An 18,132-nucleotide genomic window follows, 5' to 3' on the forward strand; every position below is an offset into this window, starting at 1 on the left:
CACTAACGAAAACAACAGGCTCTTGGAATTTAACATTCCTAAAGTAACACAGAATCAATTATTTTTAGTTGACACAGGCAGCTTAGGCATTAACTAAATGCTAATGAGGTGTTTTACTTCCTGAAGAGTTTATTTTCCTCCACCTCTCCTTCCTGTGCCCAGGATGCAAACAGTCCCAAGAAGCCCGGCTGGGTCATGCGGGCAGCCTTTCGGTAATTTCCTGCCACATTCACTCCCTTTGTTCCACTAATGCATTTCCTCACCTGTCGCCAGTATTTGTCAGCAAGGCGAGAGATTTAACTGGCCTTGCCTGGGAGCGTCGTTGGCTCTCCAGCTGTTCTCCTAAGAACTCTCCCAGTTGTCTCAACTAAAATGTTTGCCGGCATCAGGCTTTGCCCAAGGTTCTTCGTTCTACAAGATTAAATGCATTCAATTAATTTTTTCATAGACCACACCAGGCTCCATGAAGGTGACTGTGGGTGGAAATTGGCTTCTTTAGCAAGGCTTCTCTTTCCTGAGCCATATCAATACGTGAGCTGTGGCTGGGCGTGGTGGTTCATGCCTGTAATCCTAGCACTTTGGGAGGCCGGGGCGGTGGGGAGGGTGGATCACAAGGTCAGGAGTTCAAGACCAGCCTGGCCAAGATGGTGAAACCCCGTCTCTACTAAAAATACAAAAATTAGTCGGGCGTGGTGGCAGGTGCCTGTAATCCCAGCTACTCAGGAGGCCGAGGCAGAAAATTGCTTGATCCTGGGAGGCAGAGGTTGCAGCGAGCTGAGATCGCACCACTGCCCTCCAGCCTGGGCAATAGAGCGAGATTCTGTCTCAAAAAACAAACAAACAAACAAAATGAGCCGCTTTCACATACTCTTTTCCCTTTATTTGCTCTGAATTTGTCCCGCTGGTTTGGGGAAGGGTATGATTTCTCTGCTTGGTCCAAGTTCTTCCTACATGTAGGGATCTGAAAGACAACAACATGCAACTACAATTCTCTAGCTTCCTTGGATTCTGCACGCAGCTTCACCAGACAGCAGACTGTGACCCTTTTCATCAGACCATGCTAGAAGGTAAGCACCCCTCCTGGTCTCTCTGGAGGATCCGTGGCTTTCCATTCTCTCTAATAAAGATGTAATTGCAAAGGCAAGCATTTGGGTGGCTCTGCACATCTTGGCTTGGTGGAAAGAGGCCTGAAGTAAGAAGATGCAGGTTTGCCTCTCTTTAGTTGGGTGACACTGAGCAGATGTGACTCCATCTCTCTGAGGCCTCATCGCCTTTTCTGCACATGAGGAAACTTTCATTTGCTGCATGTGGGGATCAGTGTTATGATAAAAAAAAAAATAAAGTGGAGCATAATGAATAAGTCTATGGCATTAAAAACCAGGAAGACAGGTCTCAGCATGGCGGCACATCCCTGTAATCCCAGCTACTTAGGAGGCTGAGGCAGGAAGATGGAGTGAGCCCAGGAATTCAAGCCCAACCTGGGCAACATAATGGGACTCTGTATCTTAAAAGCAAAACAAAACAAAACAAAACACAAAACAAAAAACAAGAGAAAGTTCTCCAGATTTAGAGGAACTTGAGGAACACAGAAACCAAATGCTATGTGTGAACCTTGCCCAGATCCTAACACAAATCAATCAACCCTAAAAGGCAGGGCTGAGGCATCCAGAGAGTCTTTTTATGGACTGGGAGTTTGACTGATACCAAGAAATTATTATTAACTTGTTAGATGTGATCATGGGGACTGGAGTTCTACATTTAATAACATAAACAAGCATGCTGTGTATCACAGATGTTATAAAGTCTCATGGAATATTTAGAGATGCCTCCTAAAGCGTAGGTGGACTGTCTTGATGCCTGGGATTTGCTTTATGTTTCAGGAAAGAAAGACTCTGAGCAGAAGGGGTGAGATGAAGCAGTTCTGGCCGAATCTTGATAATGATTGGATTTGGGCAATGATTTCATAAGAGCTTATTGTGCTCATCTCCCTACTACTGTGTATGCTTGAATATTTGAATAATGAAAATAAAACTTTTTTTTTTTTTTTTTTGAGATGGAGTCTCACTCTGTCCCCCAGGCTGGAGTGCAGTGGCGCGATCTCGGCTCACTGCAAGCTCTGCCTCCCAGGTTCACGCCATTCTCTTGCCTCAGCCTCCTGAGTAGCTGGGACTACAGGTGCCCGCCACCACACCCGGCTAATTTTTTTTGTATTTTTAGTAGAGACGGGGTTTCACTGTGTTAGCCAGGATGATCTCGATCTCCTGACCTCGTGACCCGCCTGCCTCGGCCTCCCAAAGTGCTGGGATTACAGGCATGAGCCGCCGCACCCGGCCGAAAATAAAACTTTTAAAATGAGTGTTTTAAGGGAGGCCCAGGCTGCCATCAGCACAGCAGGGAAGTTGGTGACATCAGAGAGTGTGTCCTGAGGTGGACAGCATTTGTTCCCAGGACAAGGCCTGTCCTGCTGCCCCTGAGTAGCCCATGCATGGCCCAGTGCTTGAGACACAGTGTGATACCGTCGTATAAAACCAGTCAATCAAGAAGGGCCAAGGGTAGCGTCAACCACAGAAGGGCACAGCGTGGGGAGGACAGGGGAGGTGGAGGCTGAGGGTCGTACACGTGAGAAGAGAAGCCGAGGCAGAAATCGCTGTGGCTCTGGTCTGCACTGGCTCAGCAGGTGGTGGGCTGAGGGCAGAAGGTGGCATGATGAGGCTGCACTTCACAAAGGATGTCTTCAGCTGTGGGACAGTGGGTGAAGAGGGACAGGCACCACCCCAAGGGACCGGGGGGATGACTGCACAGATGCTGGGAAGACGCCAAGACCTGGCACCCAGGGATGCGCAGGACACGAGGGGACAGTGTGGACACTGAGAGGGAGTCTGCAGTGTGGGAAAAATTCATCCCGATGGAGCAAGAGACTCCGAAGGAAGGGCTGGTTCTGGGGAGGAGTGGTAAGGACTGGCATAGACGTTACAGACAGACTGCAGCTCAGATGGACAGGGGCAAGCTGGCGAGAGACCCTGGGGCAGAAGGGACAGCCTGGACTGGGTACACTGTCCTCTTCACAAAGAGGAGCTCCTTGAAGCCGTAATCCAAAGGCTGTCTTGAGGAGACCACCAAGATTCAGAACTCACTACAGTCCCCACCACACCCCCATTCAACATTCACTATGGCCGTTCGTCCACACCACTCCCGTGTGCCTGGGATTCTGTGAGATTTCTCCCTTTTACCTCAGACTAGGGGGCACACCCTGACGATGCAACTCGGACAGCCTGCTGCATTCACATCTTCCCCAGGCATACATGTTAGATGGTAAACACGGCCAGTGAAATGTACTTGTTATGCAGCTTTTCAGTTAGGGGACGCTTCCTGAACATCTACATAGGCTATAGATTTAACCTGCATTATTTATTTAAACCTCAAAGCGAATATATGATGAGAAAACTGAAGTTCAGAGAAGTTAATAACCCAGCCAAGGCCACACAGCTAAGCTAGAGCCCAGCTCAGGTCATCGGTCTCCATCGTCTGCACTCGTTTCTCTGCTTCATGACAGAGCCGTGGAAAAAAATGCAGCTGGAAGGAAAATAAATCTCAACCAGGTGCTGGAAGCAGACATTTGCCACCTGGCCTGGAGAGGTTTGCTGAAAGGATGCCCTAATTTCCTATCCTTTTGGCTGGAAAAAAGCCAATAATAGGTATTTTAGGAGGAAAGTGTGGGAGAGGTGGGACGAAAGCAAAAGGGAGACGCACCACACGTGCACTGCCCACGGCCAGTACTGTGAAAACACCCATCTCCTGAAGTGACACAGTCATTGTTGGGGTCCGGTGCAAAAGGCCTGCATCCCTCCTGCCTCAGGCTGGCTCAGCGTCATGTTCAGCCTGGCAGTGGGACTGATTTTGACTTAGAGGTGTGAGGATACCAAACAGCTTTTTCAACACTGTTTTAAAGATCAAAGGATTTCCGTTAAAGATCAAAGCATGACAGGTATTTTTGAGTTGAGTACTCACTAAGAATGCATTGGGGAGTTTGTGTTGTTTCATTTCTTTAATACAACTGGTTTTCAAAGGAACACTCGAGAGCACTGCCTGGAGTGGAGGCACAATCTTTGGTTTGTTTGAAATCTTGCTGCTGTGCTTCAGGCTCTGTTCCTATTTTTCGACAGAGAGAGCTCCATTAGGATCCCAGGCCACCTGTCCAAGGCTGTGACCAGGGCCCTGCCTGTTGAGAGGCAGCCTGGATGAAATGGAAGCTGCAGAGCAAGCGGCCGCGGTGCCCAGGCCGAGGAAAGAGTCATGTTTCCCTCCTGAATTCCCTGGCGGTGATGGGCCGTCCAGATTACCCTGGGTCACAGGGCCACGCACAGATGTTCACAGAACACAAAACCGAAGGGAGACGAGGCGACGGCTCGCCAGAAGGTTTAAGACCAGCCACACAGCTACCTTCACCAAAGTCACAGTGTAAGCTACACCCAGGGAAAGCACTTAAGGGGAAGATAATCCACCGCCTTCCTGGCAAAGGCAGGGGCAGCAACCAGGTCTGTTTGCCCTTGACAATGGAGAAAATCAGCCCTGGGCTCACCCCACCCCACCCCACCGCACTCCCGCCAACTGGGATGAACAGAGTGAAAGGTGATCTAGAAATAGAACAAGCTCTCCTTGTTTATTCAGGCTACGCATAACTCAAAAACTAGATGTTTTCAACAAATATATTCCCCCTTTTTTTTCTTGCTTGCCATTGTACCTAAAATATTACAGGGCAACCGCTTATCTCATTCCAAAAAAAATTAAGGAACAAAAGTCTGTCATCTTACATGCTGTCATTGGCTTATATTGTATCTGTAAAGGTGAGTGGCCACAGATAGATTTTCTTTCACCAGGAAAGAAATTTGCATGGCTTACACTTCAGGAATAAAGAAAGGAAAGATATTACCAAGACATTAAAAAACAGACAATTTTCTTCCGTTTAGCTCCTCATTGTTTAGACACTCAAAATAACGACATGCAGGGTAGACTATTTCATGTGCGGTGCGGGGGGCTTCCTGCTTCCCCGGGTAGGGATTACTGGGAAGACAGTTTGGGAAAAGGTATTCTGATCAACCCAAACAGTCACATGTGTCCAGTGTCTATAAGGTGCACAAACAGCACATTGTGAAAAACACTCCTTCAAGAAGAACAAACTAAAATCAAGACAAACATTTTTATTCACTCCTTAAAGCACTTTCTTCACTTTGCTTTCTGGATATCTAATTCCCTGATCTCACCCTTTCTCATTATCTGCTTCTTCATGAGAACAGGGTTATTAAAGTATCAATTCCACAGGTTGATTTTGGAAGACAAGATTTACTAATGAGAAAGTGCAGAAGCATGTTCATGAAAATTTAACTTTATCAAAATAGTATAAAAGTATGGGGCTTAGACAAGTTCAATAAAATGTTAGATGAAAATATTTTATTGCATGAATAAAAGGCACAGAGAGAAACTTAGAATCCCTGGCTACAATTTCAAAATTGTAATTGTAAATCTGGTACAAGAGGGTTTTCTAAAAAGATTAACGCACACAGATTTTTTTGTTCTACTTCCTGTGATTACACTCCTAAGAAAAACTGCTAGAATATTTGCCAGTGACTTGGACCTGGGTTTTATGACCTGGCAGAATGTCCTTTAAGGGGCCCTAAGCAATGCTGTCAGGACTGAGCTAGTAAGCCCCTGGGGTTAGGGATGCTGAGGACCCCTGGGGGTGCCCTGGCTTGGCTGGCACAGGAAGGCAGGAGAGGCAGTGGGCTTCAGGGAGGACGGGTTCCTGGCCTGTGCATCTTTGCAAGGGTAAGATTTGCTAATCTTACATCACAAATGCCTCTCCGTGTGTGAGTATGTTAGCTGTACTCTTAAGCAATGAGATAAACTGCCCCCTCCCTGGAGGCCCGGTGACTGTCAGCATCTCTCTGTGGCCACTCTGTGCACATCCGACACACGAGCTGACACACAGGCACCAGTGTGTCAGCTCATCTGGCGCTGAAGTCACCGTCCTTTCCTCACTACCACCTCACTAGACTTTGGTATTGCCAGCCAGTCAGTCAGCAAATATTGACAGAGTTTCCTGTGCGGTTAACAGCTAGAGAGATATACAAATCAGCTGAAAGATCAGATGAGGGTAGGAAAGAAGGAACAGGGAGGGGTGAGAAGAGACAAAAACACTCCGGACCCCTCAAAGAGGCGGGGGTCTATAAGATCTTTAGAAGCAAGGACATAGCTGAAGACAGACTTCTTAGTCTCTACCCTCCACCCCTCAGGAATCTAAGCAGGTGTGAATGAAGAAAACAAAGGTTGTAAAAGAACAATTGTCAGGCAGCTCAGGAGGCCAAGCAGGACAGCATAGTCTCTGTGCAGAGAGCAGCACGCCACCATTATCCAGTTTGCAGATGGACCACCCAGAAAACCTGTGAGTAATTAGGAGTGAGAAAAACAAATGGGAGGGGGTCACTGAGGAGGATGAGCGGCAGAGCCCCCAAACTGTGTTCTGGCTGGGAATTCCAAAGTGAAGCAAGATGCTGGGACTAGAAGAAAAGGAAAATGGTGCAATCAAATGGGAGTATGCAGGCCCACCCATGCATGTGTGCGTGCACACACGCACAGAAGCACACACACACAGCATCATACGAACTACAAAGTAAAATTTACAAGGAACCAGAAAATAAGACTTTCAAATGTAGAAGGTAGGAAACCACATTTGAGCTCTTATTTTCTGATATCCATTTGAACATTTAAAAGTGACTTTTGAACAGGATAAGTGAATTTTAAAAATAACATTCATTTATCAACAACAAGCAAAAATGGGCTCACACACTCTTTCAAGGCTGTCAGCCCACAACTCCCTTCAATACAATTCAAGGCCGACAGCTCATGACTCTCCTGCCAAAGTGAAGATGAGCAGCTGACCTTTTACGCACCCGAGATGGGTCAGGCAATATGCTGCGTTGCACATGTTTCACGAACCCTAATCCCCCAAAGAACATATTAGACTTCTTCTATGACAGATGAAGAGACAATCTGATCATATGAAATATCCTGCACAAGGCCTCACCGGTTGGTTGCAAAGCCAGAATTCAAACGCAGGTTCCGTATCTCTGCAAAATGCATGTGGCCCTCCAAACTGGGTGGTTGGTCCCTGCACACAGTGTTGGACCTGAGCCTTGGCATGTGCCACTCCATCTGCCCAAATCAGACTCTCAGCAGTTCTGTCCATTCAAGACCCTCCTGTCCTCAAAAGCCTGTTGTTCATCCATCTCCAACATGAAGCCTTTCTTGATTGCTCAAGCCAGATGACCCCTCCCCACATCAGAACAAACACGCTAAAGCATGTTCTCATACCACATTATATGTGATGTTTTCCTGTAAAATGTTTGAAAGGAGTTTGAGAATTTTGCTCTGAAATTCTCATTTTACTTAGAAATTACTTATGTACCCTCAGCAATCATTGTGTATACCTGAGATATAAGAGAGCCTGTAAGTTGTTTCTAAGTATAATAAACTTATTGTCCTTACTAAACTTAACGGTTAAGAGTGATATGCATTTTATAGGGTTTTAAACATTTATTAATTTCATTATGCAGAGGTTTCCTGCTCCCTAATTTTTGGAGCTTATGAATATGTTTTTTTCAGGTCTCAAAGAGCACAGTAGGTCCCTGAAACTCTAACAGGTCCTGAGCCCTGTGCCTCAGCTGTCTGATGGATAGAACAGCCCTGAACAAGCCTCAACCACGTGTAGTGGTTATATGTACATCTGCAGTAAAATCAGTCCCTATGCCCATGTATTCACAAACTTAAGCTTATGGAAGACAGTGCTTTTTGTCTTGTTGACTGATGATTTTTTACAGTGACTAGCATAGCTGCTATAAAATGAATGCTTAATAAACTTACTAAAAAATAACTCGCAAATAAATACAAAACCACAACTTCAACTCTATGCCATCATCCCTTTTCTAAAATCTGTTTGAAATTGTATTTTGAAAGCCTCTCGAAATGTTTGCATTCTCTTTCTTTAACAAAAAAATTACTTTGTCTCCATTGCTTTAAAAGACGGTACAAATAAACACAATATAAAGCAAAACACAAAGTGGGGATCTCTATCAGTATTTGATTTCTTGATGTTTGTTTCATTAGCAGTTAGTTACTGATTTCCTTCTAAGCATTTATAGGAGAGTTGTACTCAGAATATTATAGATATTCCATGTCCTTAATAGAGCAATGGCTTTCTAGTACCCTGCAAATTGTTCTCAGGCCCAAAGAAATTTCCCTTGATGGTACATAGATTTTAACAGAGTACACTCTAACAACATTTTAACATCTTGTGTGATGAAACAAAAACTGCACACAAGCCCAGCTGTTCCTTGTGGGGAAGGGCAGGCTCATGTTCAGGAGGAATTAGGAGAGCAAGCAGCAGTGTCTGTTCCAGGAGTTCACACGATTCCTTTCACTCCCAGCAGAAAATGTTAACATTAAAAACTATTCCCCCATTTAGATCTGCTGAAGTGGAATGTAACAAGGTTTACATGAATAACAACATGCATTATTTCACATGCAAACCTTCACCGTAGATACTCATCCTTGGGTACAGTACTCGGGTTTGAAATTCAAAGGCCTAGCTTTAACTCCTCTGTGGTAATACTGCTAACCCTGGACTCTTCCACCTTAAGCTAATACTGCCACAACGTCGATTTTCTGCACATGAGTTGTTTTGCTCACCTCTAAACCCAATAAAACCCCCAGTCTTACCTGGAGACTTCCAGAGACTTAGGTTTCATGTGGTCACTGAGAGAGTGTGATTTAAATCTGAGAATAACCAAAATTCTTAAGCCTGAGCATACTGTGCTCCCATCTAAAACCAAGATGAGAAAAAGAAATACAGGAAGGAAGAAAGGAAAAGGGCCGGGGCAACCTGTGTTCTGTGCGGATCGGGACAGAGTTCCCCACCTCTTTCCATTGCTATCCCGCAGCACTGCTTTTCCCAGGACTCGAGACTTGGTTTCCAGCTCTTGCACCTCCTCCAGCAATGTCTTTTTGCAGGTGTGCTTGGCTCTGTATTATGAAGAAAAGACAAAAAGAACATGGCATACAGACTTGACATAGCTGGGAAAGACAGGCCGCTCCCCTCTCAGGCCACAGCCAAATGCCCTTTGGTGGAGGCCGAGGCTTGGGAAGTGGTGGAGCATTCACAGTCTCATGCATGACCCAGGTTCCATCTCCATAGCCCGGAGGCATCCTGAGTGCTGCAGACCAGACCCGGATCATGCATGTCAAGAGTCACCCCCACCCTGCAAAGAACCGGAAGTCTGCTGAGGCGTCCAGTCACTCAAAGACTGGGTGGAGTTCACGAAGACCCAGGGTCTGCTTCTAAAGCATTTCTTGGCAGGAACTGAAAATCAAGAAGACACTTTAAACCCTCACCTTAGTGAACAGGCACTGGTTCCCTGGTCCAAGGACCCCAACTGCAGTCAGAGAGCCCAGGGGTTAGCAAGTTTCCTCCCTCCCTCTTTAGTGTGAAAAGAGCCACTGCCACAGCAGCCACGGGGCTTAGGATGCTAGAGTACACGGTCTGGATGCAAAGCCATCGGCTTGAAACATGGAGTCAACACAAATCTCGAGTGCAGGTTTCCCATCTTCCTCTGGCAACAACTCACCATTGCAGACCACACACGCAGGCCTCAGTGGCATTAATACAACTTATGAAAGAACCCGCAGCCTGGACAGCTCACTCTTCTTGAATGGTAGGAAGAGTTCCCGTACCCTTTTACTGAGGAAACTAAGATGAATACCTCACAATGCTCAAATAATTGGCTGATCTCAGTCTTTATAAAATGGAAACTAAACAAAGCTAAAAGTGAGCTGCTAGTTGGAAACAATCTAGCTACTAGCTGGAAACAGTCTAGGTGAAAAGACACTTAACCAGATATAGGTTATATAAGAGAAAAAAAACTGAAAAGGGAAAAGGCTCATAAATTAGCAACACACCAGACTGAAGAGCTGTGCATGGGTTTAATTTCAACATAAATACATATGAGGATCCTGCTAGGTACCAGGACCCAAAGATAGAATGAGAACAAAAACTGAGCACCTTTGCCCAGAAATGAAAACAGTGTCATGGGAACATTCTGAAGATGTGGGCTCTTCCTGCAGAATCCTGTACCACCTCACCCACCCTCCACCTTCAAGGAAAGAAAGCCTGTTAAGATAATGTGAGCCATCTCCCGACACTCCGAGTTAATCTATAATGGAGTATTAGCACTGAGACACTGTATATGCCCCTGTCATCCTTTCCCCCAGAGTAAACAAGGGAAAGCCACACAGGCTTTAACACATAATACCTTAATTCCATCAGACAGTGTCCTGAGACTCAGGATTGATAAAATACTGCAGTTCAAAGAAGAGCCTGTGGAATTTTAATTTAAACAATAAATGAGCAACTATCTAACAGTTTGCTGGAAAGGAGAGTCAAAAATGATGCTAAAACGTACCCTGTTCGTTATTATGTAAAATGTGGGGCCCCAAAAGTGGTCTTTTATCTCCTGGGCTTCTGGGGTTAGACTGACAACAAGGCCACCGAGTGCCTGCCCCGCCTGCCCTGAGCCACGGGCCTGCATGGGTCCTGGAACAGCCTGGTTACTCCCGAAGGATGAGCAGCATCGCTGGTTCTTCCAGGATCCCTCTCTCCACCATCATCCTCCCTCTCTCTCCCTCTCCCCTTTCCCCTGCACAGAGGTAGAATAGACCCCATTGTTATTTCCCGGGCTGGGAGGAAAGGGGGTTCCTAAGTGGGGGTCTGGAATAGGATGGTTGGGCACTGGCAACCTACAGCTTACGTCAGAATTCAACCCACTGTGGAAGCTGCCGGTTTTCATTCAGTCACAACACGGCCTCAGAGGGCAATGGTCTGAGCATGTCAGTGCTCCCAGGAACTGTGCGTGCTCTCAGGGGATGAAACTGCACCCATATTCAAGAGTTACTCAGCAATTTGATACTATTTCCACTAGGCTAGCCCCTGTGAGCTAGCCTGGGAACTTTGTTGCTATTGGAAAACACTGAATTGCAATGCTGGGGATGATTCAACTTCTCTTTCTGCATGTATTTAATAGCACCTGAGTAAAGGGAGGCTGGCAATTTAAAACCCTGTTCTCAAGCACCTTTATCTAATAATGCCTGAATTAGAAAAACTGCTTCTAAAATCTCCCCTGTCTAAAGGCTACATGTGAGTGGTCTAAAATTAATATTTATAGGTTATAAATCAGTTGTTAAGCATTAGCCACTAGCATGTCACTTAGGTCTTACCAGGAGCTGGGGTTTGGCGTGTTCTGAGTCACAGCTTTGACAGAGTAAGTCCCTCATCTGTAAATGGCTTACTGCCCAGTGGTCCAGGGCTTGCTTCATCTAACCCCACATCAAGAGCTGGATGACCACAGAAGGGACAGAGTTGGGGTGCTGGCTACTGACTCATGAGTGTGAGAGTTATCTGTGAGTCTTCAGATATACCTAAGGGTGTCTCCAGGTTCTCAGAGACTTTTAAAAGAAACAGACTGTTTTAGGATCTTGAACTTTCCATCCTTTTTTTTTTTTTTTTCTGGAACTCTTTCCCTGGACTCTTCTTTTGTATGCAAGAACAGCAAGTCAAAAGGAAACGTTTAATTCTAAACGTGGATGGAAGTGTAAATATAACGTGCTGCAAAAGAAATTAGTTTAGTTAGAAAGTTAAAAGAAATCAAGGACCATTTGTATATAGAAATTGCTCATTACCTCTTCTTTCCATTTAACTGCCTATCTGGGACTATAATAAGGAAATGAAGTCATTTTGGAATCGGGGACTGTATTGTTGATGTACAGTAAAATACAGGAGATACAGCTAGATAAAAGCAAATGGGTTCCTCTGTGTTCAGTGGCCTTGAGCTTGTATTATTTTTATAAAGCAGTACTAACAAATTTCACCTAGATGAGAGTGGGTAAGTGGCAGCTTACCCAAGCATGCTGTCATCAATAAACATTTTGGATGAATATAAGTGCAGGGATATTAAAATAGTTCTGGGCAATTTAAACTTCATGTGTCTAATAAAATTACTCATTAGCCAGGTATCACATGTAATCAATCAATTATTTTAATAAAAGGTAGGTTAGTGTTGTCCCATATGAAAATTTTGGTTAGCAGGATAATAGCATAGGCATTTTACGGCGTGCCAAATCTGACTTAAGATAGTCTAGTAATGGATCTTCATCCAGAAAGCTGACAGACTTCATGGAAAAAGTGATTGAATTACCTCATTCTGGTTCTCTTTTCTTACTCTTAACAGCTCAGGTCCTGAAATGGAAGCGAGAAACTGGGCAAATAAATGGGGAAAATGTAGAAAGATGGAGCAACTCACTTTCTTCAGTGCTCACAGAAATATACTTGAAAAGGCAGGCCCGCCTTGAGCTGGAATTTAAAAGCCTTTTTTTCTTTGAGATGGAGTCTCACTCTGTCGCCCAGGCTGGAGTACAATTGGCATGATCTTGGCTCACTGCAACCTCTGCCTCCCGGGTTCAAGCCATTCTCCCATCTCAGCCTCCTGAGTAGCTGGGATTACAGGCACTCGCCATCATGCCCAGCTAATTTTTGTATTTTTGTAGAGACAGGGTTTCACCATGTTGGCTGGGCTGGTCTTGAACTCCTGACCCCAGGTGATCCGCCCACCTTGGCCTCCCAAAGTGCTGGGATTACAGGTGTGAGCCACCGTGCCCGGCCTAAAAGCCCTTTCAAAAGAGAGTGATAACCACCAAAGTTCAGAACAAAACAAAACATCCCTAAGATGGGCCCAAGGCAAGATGAGAGGCCTGCAGCACCCCTGTGGAAGCTCTCCCAGCATCACCATATGCTGCCATCACAGGGCAGGGTCTTCAGCTGCCCCTGTGCCCACTCTCGAATGCACACCCCTTCTGGGAACCCCAAGGTGCATCACAGATAGCATGCCTCAGTAGATACTTGACAACTCAAATCCAATGATGGGTGGTTGGGGACAAGCAGGATTAATATTTTTGTTCAGTGCATGGGAGGAAGAAGCCAACAGCATTTTCTAAAGCTGCAATTCAGAAAGAGAAATCTCAGCGAAGCACTATAGCCTTCTCAGAGGCCTTCTCTTTTTGCGAGAAGCCTCCGAATTTACTTGCCTCAAAAACAAATACTTCAGGTTTGGAGTATGTGACATAATACCGGCCTCACGATCAAAGGGAAAATGTGCCAATAAACTGAAGAATGTCTTCTTTTAGAGGAGAGGGGTGAGGGTAGTTTAGATATTAAATAGATATTACAAATTGAGCATATATGTGCTTTGGGCAAATATTCCAGCTGACAGCCAATATATGCTATTTTCCCTCCTCCCCTAAATAAAACAAGACAAAAATCCATTTTAGAAAGCACCTCTGGAATTCAGCAGGGGCCTTTCTGGCTCAGCCCAGAGCTGAGATGCTGTTGGCGCCCAGGAAAAGCTGAGTTCTAGGCCCGTGGTGCCAGGTGCTGGGTGGCCGAGTGCTCCTGCTGCAGAGTGAGGACCCTCAGCCTTCCCTGCTTCCCCGCCGGCACCTCCGCTGCAGAGCCCGGGTTTATGCTCTGACCCAGTTGGCAGGCTCCTTGGAAAGGAAGTGACTTTTACTCTTTCCATGTGGTGAAGCTGGGAGTAGTGTCATTTGATTTATCCTCGTTAAAATGTAAATGGTGCTAATTTTATAGTGCCAGGGGAAACCAAAAACAAGTCCTATCTGAGGGAATAGATAATTTGCTTTGCGGTGACAGGGAATGATTACTCAGAACGCACTTGAAAAGAGCGAGAAAATGGACAAAGAGGCACAGACACTTCGTAATCTATAAGCATTCTCTTTCAGATGGAAGAAAGACAGTATTGCTAAAGTCTTCTGCAAATATACAGTCTCAATAGAATTTTTTTAATGACACTAATTTGAGATAGCTGAATTAAAATAAACTAATTTATAATCATGTTACTAGTTTTCAATCACTATAAATGGAAAAGGCCAGCTGATGTGGCCAAGACTATTCTCTACTTATCTAAAACTGACTTACCTTTGCAAAACAAAGATTTTGAACAAATTCAGCAAGGAACTAGATTGTGTCACAATTGGACCTATTGGCTGAAAGAGCAAATAACAGAACTAATATTTTCTTTCTTCTCTTTTTCTTTTTTTTTTTGAGATGGAGTCTGGCTCCGTCGCCCAGGCTGGAGTGCAGTGGCGCAATCTCGGCTCACTGCAAGCCCAGCCTCCTGGGTTCATGCCATTCTCCTGCCTCAGCCTCCTGAGTAGCTGGGACTACAGGCGCCCGCCACCATGCCCGGCTAATTTTTTGTATTTTTAGTGGAGATGGGGTTTCACCATTCACAGGATGGTCTTGATCTCCTGACCTTGTGATCCACCTGCCTCGGCCTCGCAAAGTGCTGGGATTACAGGCGTGAGCCACTACGCCTGGCCTCTTTTCTTTTTCTTTCTTTCTTTTTTTTTTTTTTTTTGAGACAGAGTCTCGCTCTGTCACCCAAGCTGGAGTGCAGTGGCATGGTCTCAGCTCACTGCAACCTCCGCCTCCCGGGTTCTAGCAATTCTCCTGCCTCAGCCTCCCGAGTAGCTGGGACTACAGACGCCCGCCACCACGCCCAGCTAATTTTTGTATTTTTAGTAGAGACGGAGTTTCTCAATGTTGGCCAGAATGGTCTCGACCGCTTGACCTTGTGATCCACTCACCTCGGCCTCCCAAAGTGTTGGGATTACAGGTGTGAGCCACTGCGCCTGGCCAGAACTAATATGTTCTTATGGTACATATATTAGATTAAGAAAATATTTTTTTCTGCCTGTAATCTTTCCATTTCCGAGGATTCTGATTCTGTTATTTGCAGAACACGGTTTTACCAAATAAAATGGAAGTAATGGTAAATCAAATAATTTAAGAAATGAGAATTATTTAATTTTTTAACAGTTAAAAAACTTAGTGAACAAGAAAAAAAAAGAGAAAATCCATGTAATAATATTCTTTCCCCCTCTATCTAGATTTGCATGAGGTATCCTCGGTTGTCAAGATAATGCCAAAATGAGGACTTTTGCAAAAGACATCCGTAACTGTCAGGCAAGAAAAATTCTCATTGAGTGTGGGAGGAACGGAGGGCTAAAAATGAAATCTGATGTCTTTTCCGGGAGGGTTTGGATTGAAGTCTCACTTCTCTATCTCAGAGCCCCCAAATAATTGTGTTTTGCCCAAAGTAAAGCTGAGCTCAGAGTCTCAATTTTCGGAGAAGTTGGCACCTATTTGTAGGAGAAATCGGGTCGACCCAAAACAAATTCAGTCATATTTTATTTGGAGCAGCCCCTCCTTTTGCTCATGGATAAAATTAAAGTTTACATGACCTTGGAACTTAGTTGCTTCTTTTATAGTGTAACAAGGTATCTCGGAAATGATATATGTTAAAACATAAAAGCAAAATTGAATATGAATGATTTCCTATTTAACCTACATGATAATGCCATCTTCATGACTGGTTTTCTCATAGACCTGTGAACTAACCCTCTATAAGAATTTTGTTGAAAGTATTCCTACTCTGAGTTGTTTGGAAAAATGAAGAATACTTCATTCTTGTAATTTTAAATGACTTAACTATACATAGCTTCTCTCTAAGCATGGGAAGTGAAGCCAGGCCATATTTGTGACCACTTAGCACTGAGTTTATGATATAAAGAGAGATGAGTTTTGAGTTATACTTTCTCAATTTGATGGAATGGGTGTGTGCTTAGAAACTCTGCCTTATAAGACAACATACCAGTTTCTCTCAGGGCTCCTTTGTGTCTGTATTTTTTCTTTTCTTTTTGTTTCTTCTTATTTAGAAACAGGGTCTTGCTCTGTTGCCCAGGCTGGAGTATAGTGGCACGACCATAGCTCACTGCAGCCTCAAACACCTGGGCTCGAATGATCTTCCCACCTTGGCCTCCTAAGTAGCTAAGACTAGAGGTATGTGCTGCCATGCCCAGCTGATTTTTCTATTGTTATGGTTGTCTATATTTTCATATCAAGATGAAGCACAAGTTAAACTAAAAAATTTTTTTTTTCAATTCTGGCAGGTGGCAGGAGACCCATTTCTTCCGAATGCCTGTCATTCTCATACCCTGTAGCAGGGCTCATGGGAAAGACAATTCCAGGGACAGATGAGCCAGACTTGGGGTCCCCGCTTCACTGTTAAACTTACGCTCTCCATGCGACATCTTCAATCAAGCAGGCGGTAGGAACGAGAAATAATCCCAACCAGAAGTGTGCAGAGCTCAGGACCATAGTTGCCTGCAAGAAATAAAAGTGACACTTGCTCGAATACTTTCTCTTTCAAAAACAGAGGAACATAATGTAATCAAGGATAATAGTTCACAATACAAAAACAACAAATTGCATTAAATGCAATGAGAGGTAACCCATGCACTGGCAGGACCATCAGGGGACGGAAGGAGCTTGCTCCTCTCCGCAGCCTTCTCTCCTCTCACTTTCATTCTTCTAGTTTGACGTGTGTCCTTGCCTCTCTTTTATAAAGTGCTTCAAGCCCCTTCCGAACAAGATGTTGTCCTAAATCCTTCCTAAAGAGAGCTGTTGGAGTCACCAACACTGCTTCACTGAGGAGTAAACGTTGCCTCACTAGGCTCCTCCATTCACTCATCATCAGCTCCTTTTCTCTCAATGTCCATTCATTCATGGAGCCAGGACCCATATCACTGCTACTTGGTACAAGGCATGGTGGTTCTCCCCACCCAGGAAAGGAAGATGAATAGGTTATAGCCCTTGCCTTCAGGGGTTTAAATACCCTCTGGTGCAATCTACATTACCCAGTGGAATATGGTATATATCACGAAAATATCCAATGGGGTTTCTGGGAAGACTTCTTAAAGACGACAGAGTATGAGATATGCCTGGAAACATGAACAGGATTTCAGTAGCTAGAGATGGGTAGAACGACAGAGATTCCAAGTGGAAGGATGAAGGACAGGGGAGAGCAGCAAGGAGTGCAACTTTCAAGACTTCCTTGTTCCTGGCATGCTGGTCAGGGATAGCTTGGGAGGGAACAGGTAGAGAGAGTTTTGGGGATCAGAGCTGCAGGGCCAAGTTAGATGTTAGGTGAGTTGAAAAGAGAACTTAGAGCAAAAGCAGAGGGAGGAAGGAGTTTACTCTGAACAGAGATGGAGGCCTGAGTAGGGCAGATGCCTTCAATTTTGGTTTTGAATGAGCAAAAGCCTGGAGCCTGGAGCTGGCTAAGAATTGGGAGGCTGGCTTACAAGGGTGGGCCACCTGAGAAAGGGACTCGAGTTAGTGTGACAAACCCTTCGTGTTCACCGGATTTCTTTTCTGGAGGCCTTAAACATTTGGTCCTACTGGAATAGAAGTTTCGCTACAGCTCACTGCAAAGGAGAGTGAGACTTACAGAGGGAGGGAGAGCAGAGGGCCTGAGGCACAATTAACCACCTCTTGGACCCCCACAGGGATGGGGAGGGTCTAAGAATCCCGGAGGCCTGGAGTAGCTCCCTTTATACAGTAAAATGAGGGCAGGATTCACCTGACTCAAGCCTGGCATCCAAGAGTCAACCCACTCTTTGGTCTCCATCCTCTGTTCCAGCTGGATGGCCACATGCACTGCAGCCCTGCCGCTCCCTCTGCCCTGCAGGGCTTCCCTGCCCAGTGTCTATACTCACAGCATCCCCACCAGCTTACCCTGATCCCAAGCACCCAGCTTCCCCATGTGGCCAAGGCCATGCCTAACCACAGCCCTCCTGCCTCTGGGCCCCTTCACATAGCCCTGTTGGTGGTGCTTGGCATTTTATGACAATTAAACCAAAAAGCAGTGAGGTTTATAGGAAAAGAGTCGAAATCCAACCCTGGAATGGGAGGACTTGCTTTCCTTTTCAAACAACCAAGAGTACCAGCTTTTGACAGAAAAGTTTACAACCTTAAAAATGTGTGAGTACATTTTGCCCCATCAATTACATCTCTCAGAATTCTTCCTAAGGAAGGAAGAAAACATGCAAAGAAGCAAGTACAATGATATTCACAAGAGTGCTATTCTATCAAAGAAACCAGAAGTCGATGTC

The 18,132-nt window shown here is 45.1% G+C and overlaps 1 protein-coding gene across 2 annotated transcripts in view; it reads right to left on the reverse strand.

The window, feature by feature from the left end:
* Positions 1-18,132, reverse strand: part of ATP8A2 (ATPase phospholipid transporting 8A2) — a 713,978-nt gene that overhangs the window by 52,169 nt on the left and 643,677 nt on the right. For both annotated transcript variants that reach the window (XM_032150616.2, XM_032150617.2), the window contains exons 34-35: positions 16,254-16,342; positions 8,971-9,075 (exon numbers count right to left, since the gene is read on the reverse strand). In XM_032150616.2, coding sequence (XP_032006507.1) covers positions 8,971-9,075; positions 16,254-16,342 — 194 coding nt within the window. The remainder of the gene's footprint in view (positions 1-8,970; positions 9,076-16,253; positions 16,343-18,132) is intronic.

The sequence above is a fragment of the Hylobates moloch genome, unplaced genomic scaffold (assembly GCF_009828535.3).
Source record: "Hylobates moloch isolate HMO894 unplaced genomic scaffold, HMol_V3 SCAFFOLD_4, whole genome shotgun sequence".
Lineage (NCBI taxonomy): Eukaryota > Metazoa > Chordata > Mammalia > Primates > Hylobatidae > Hylobates > Hylobates moloch.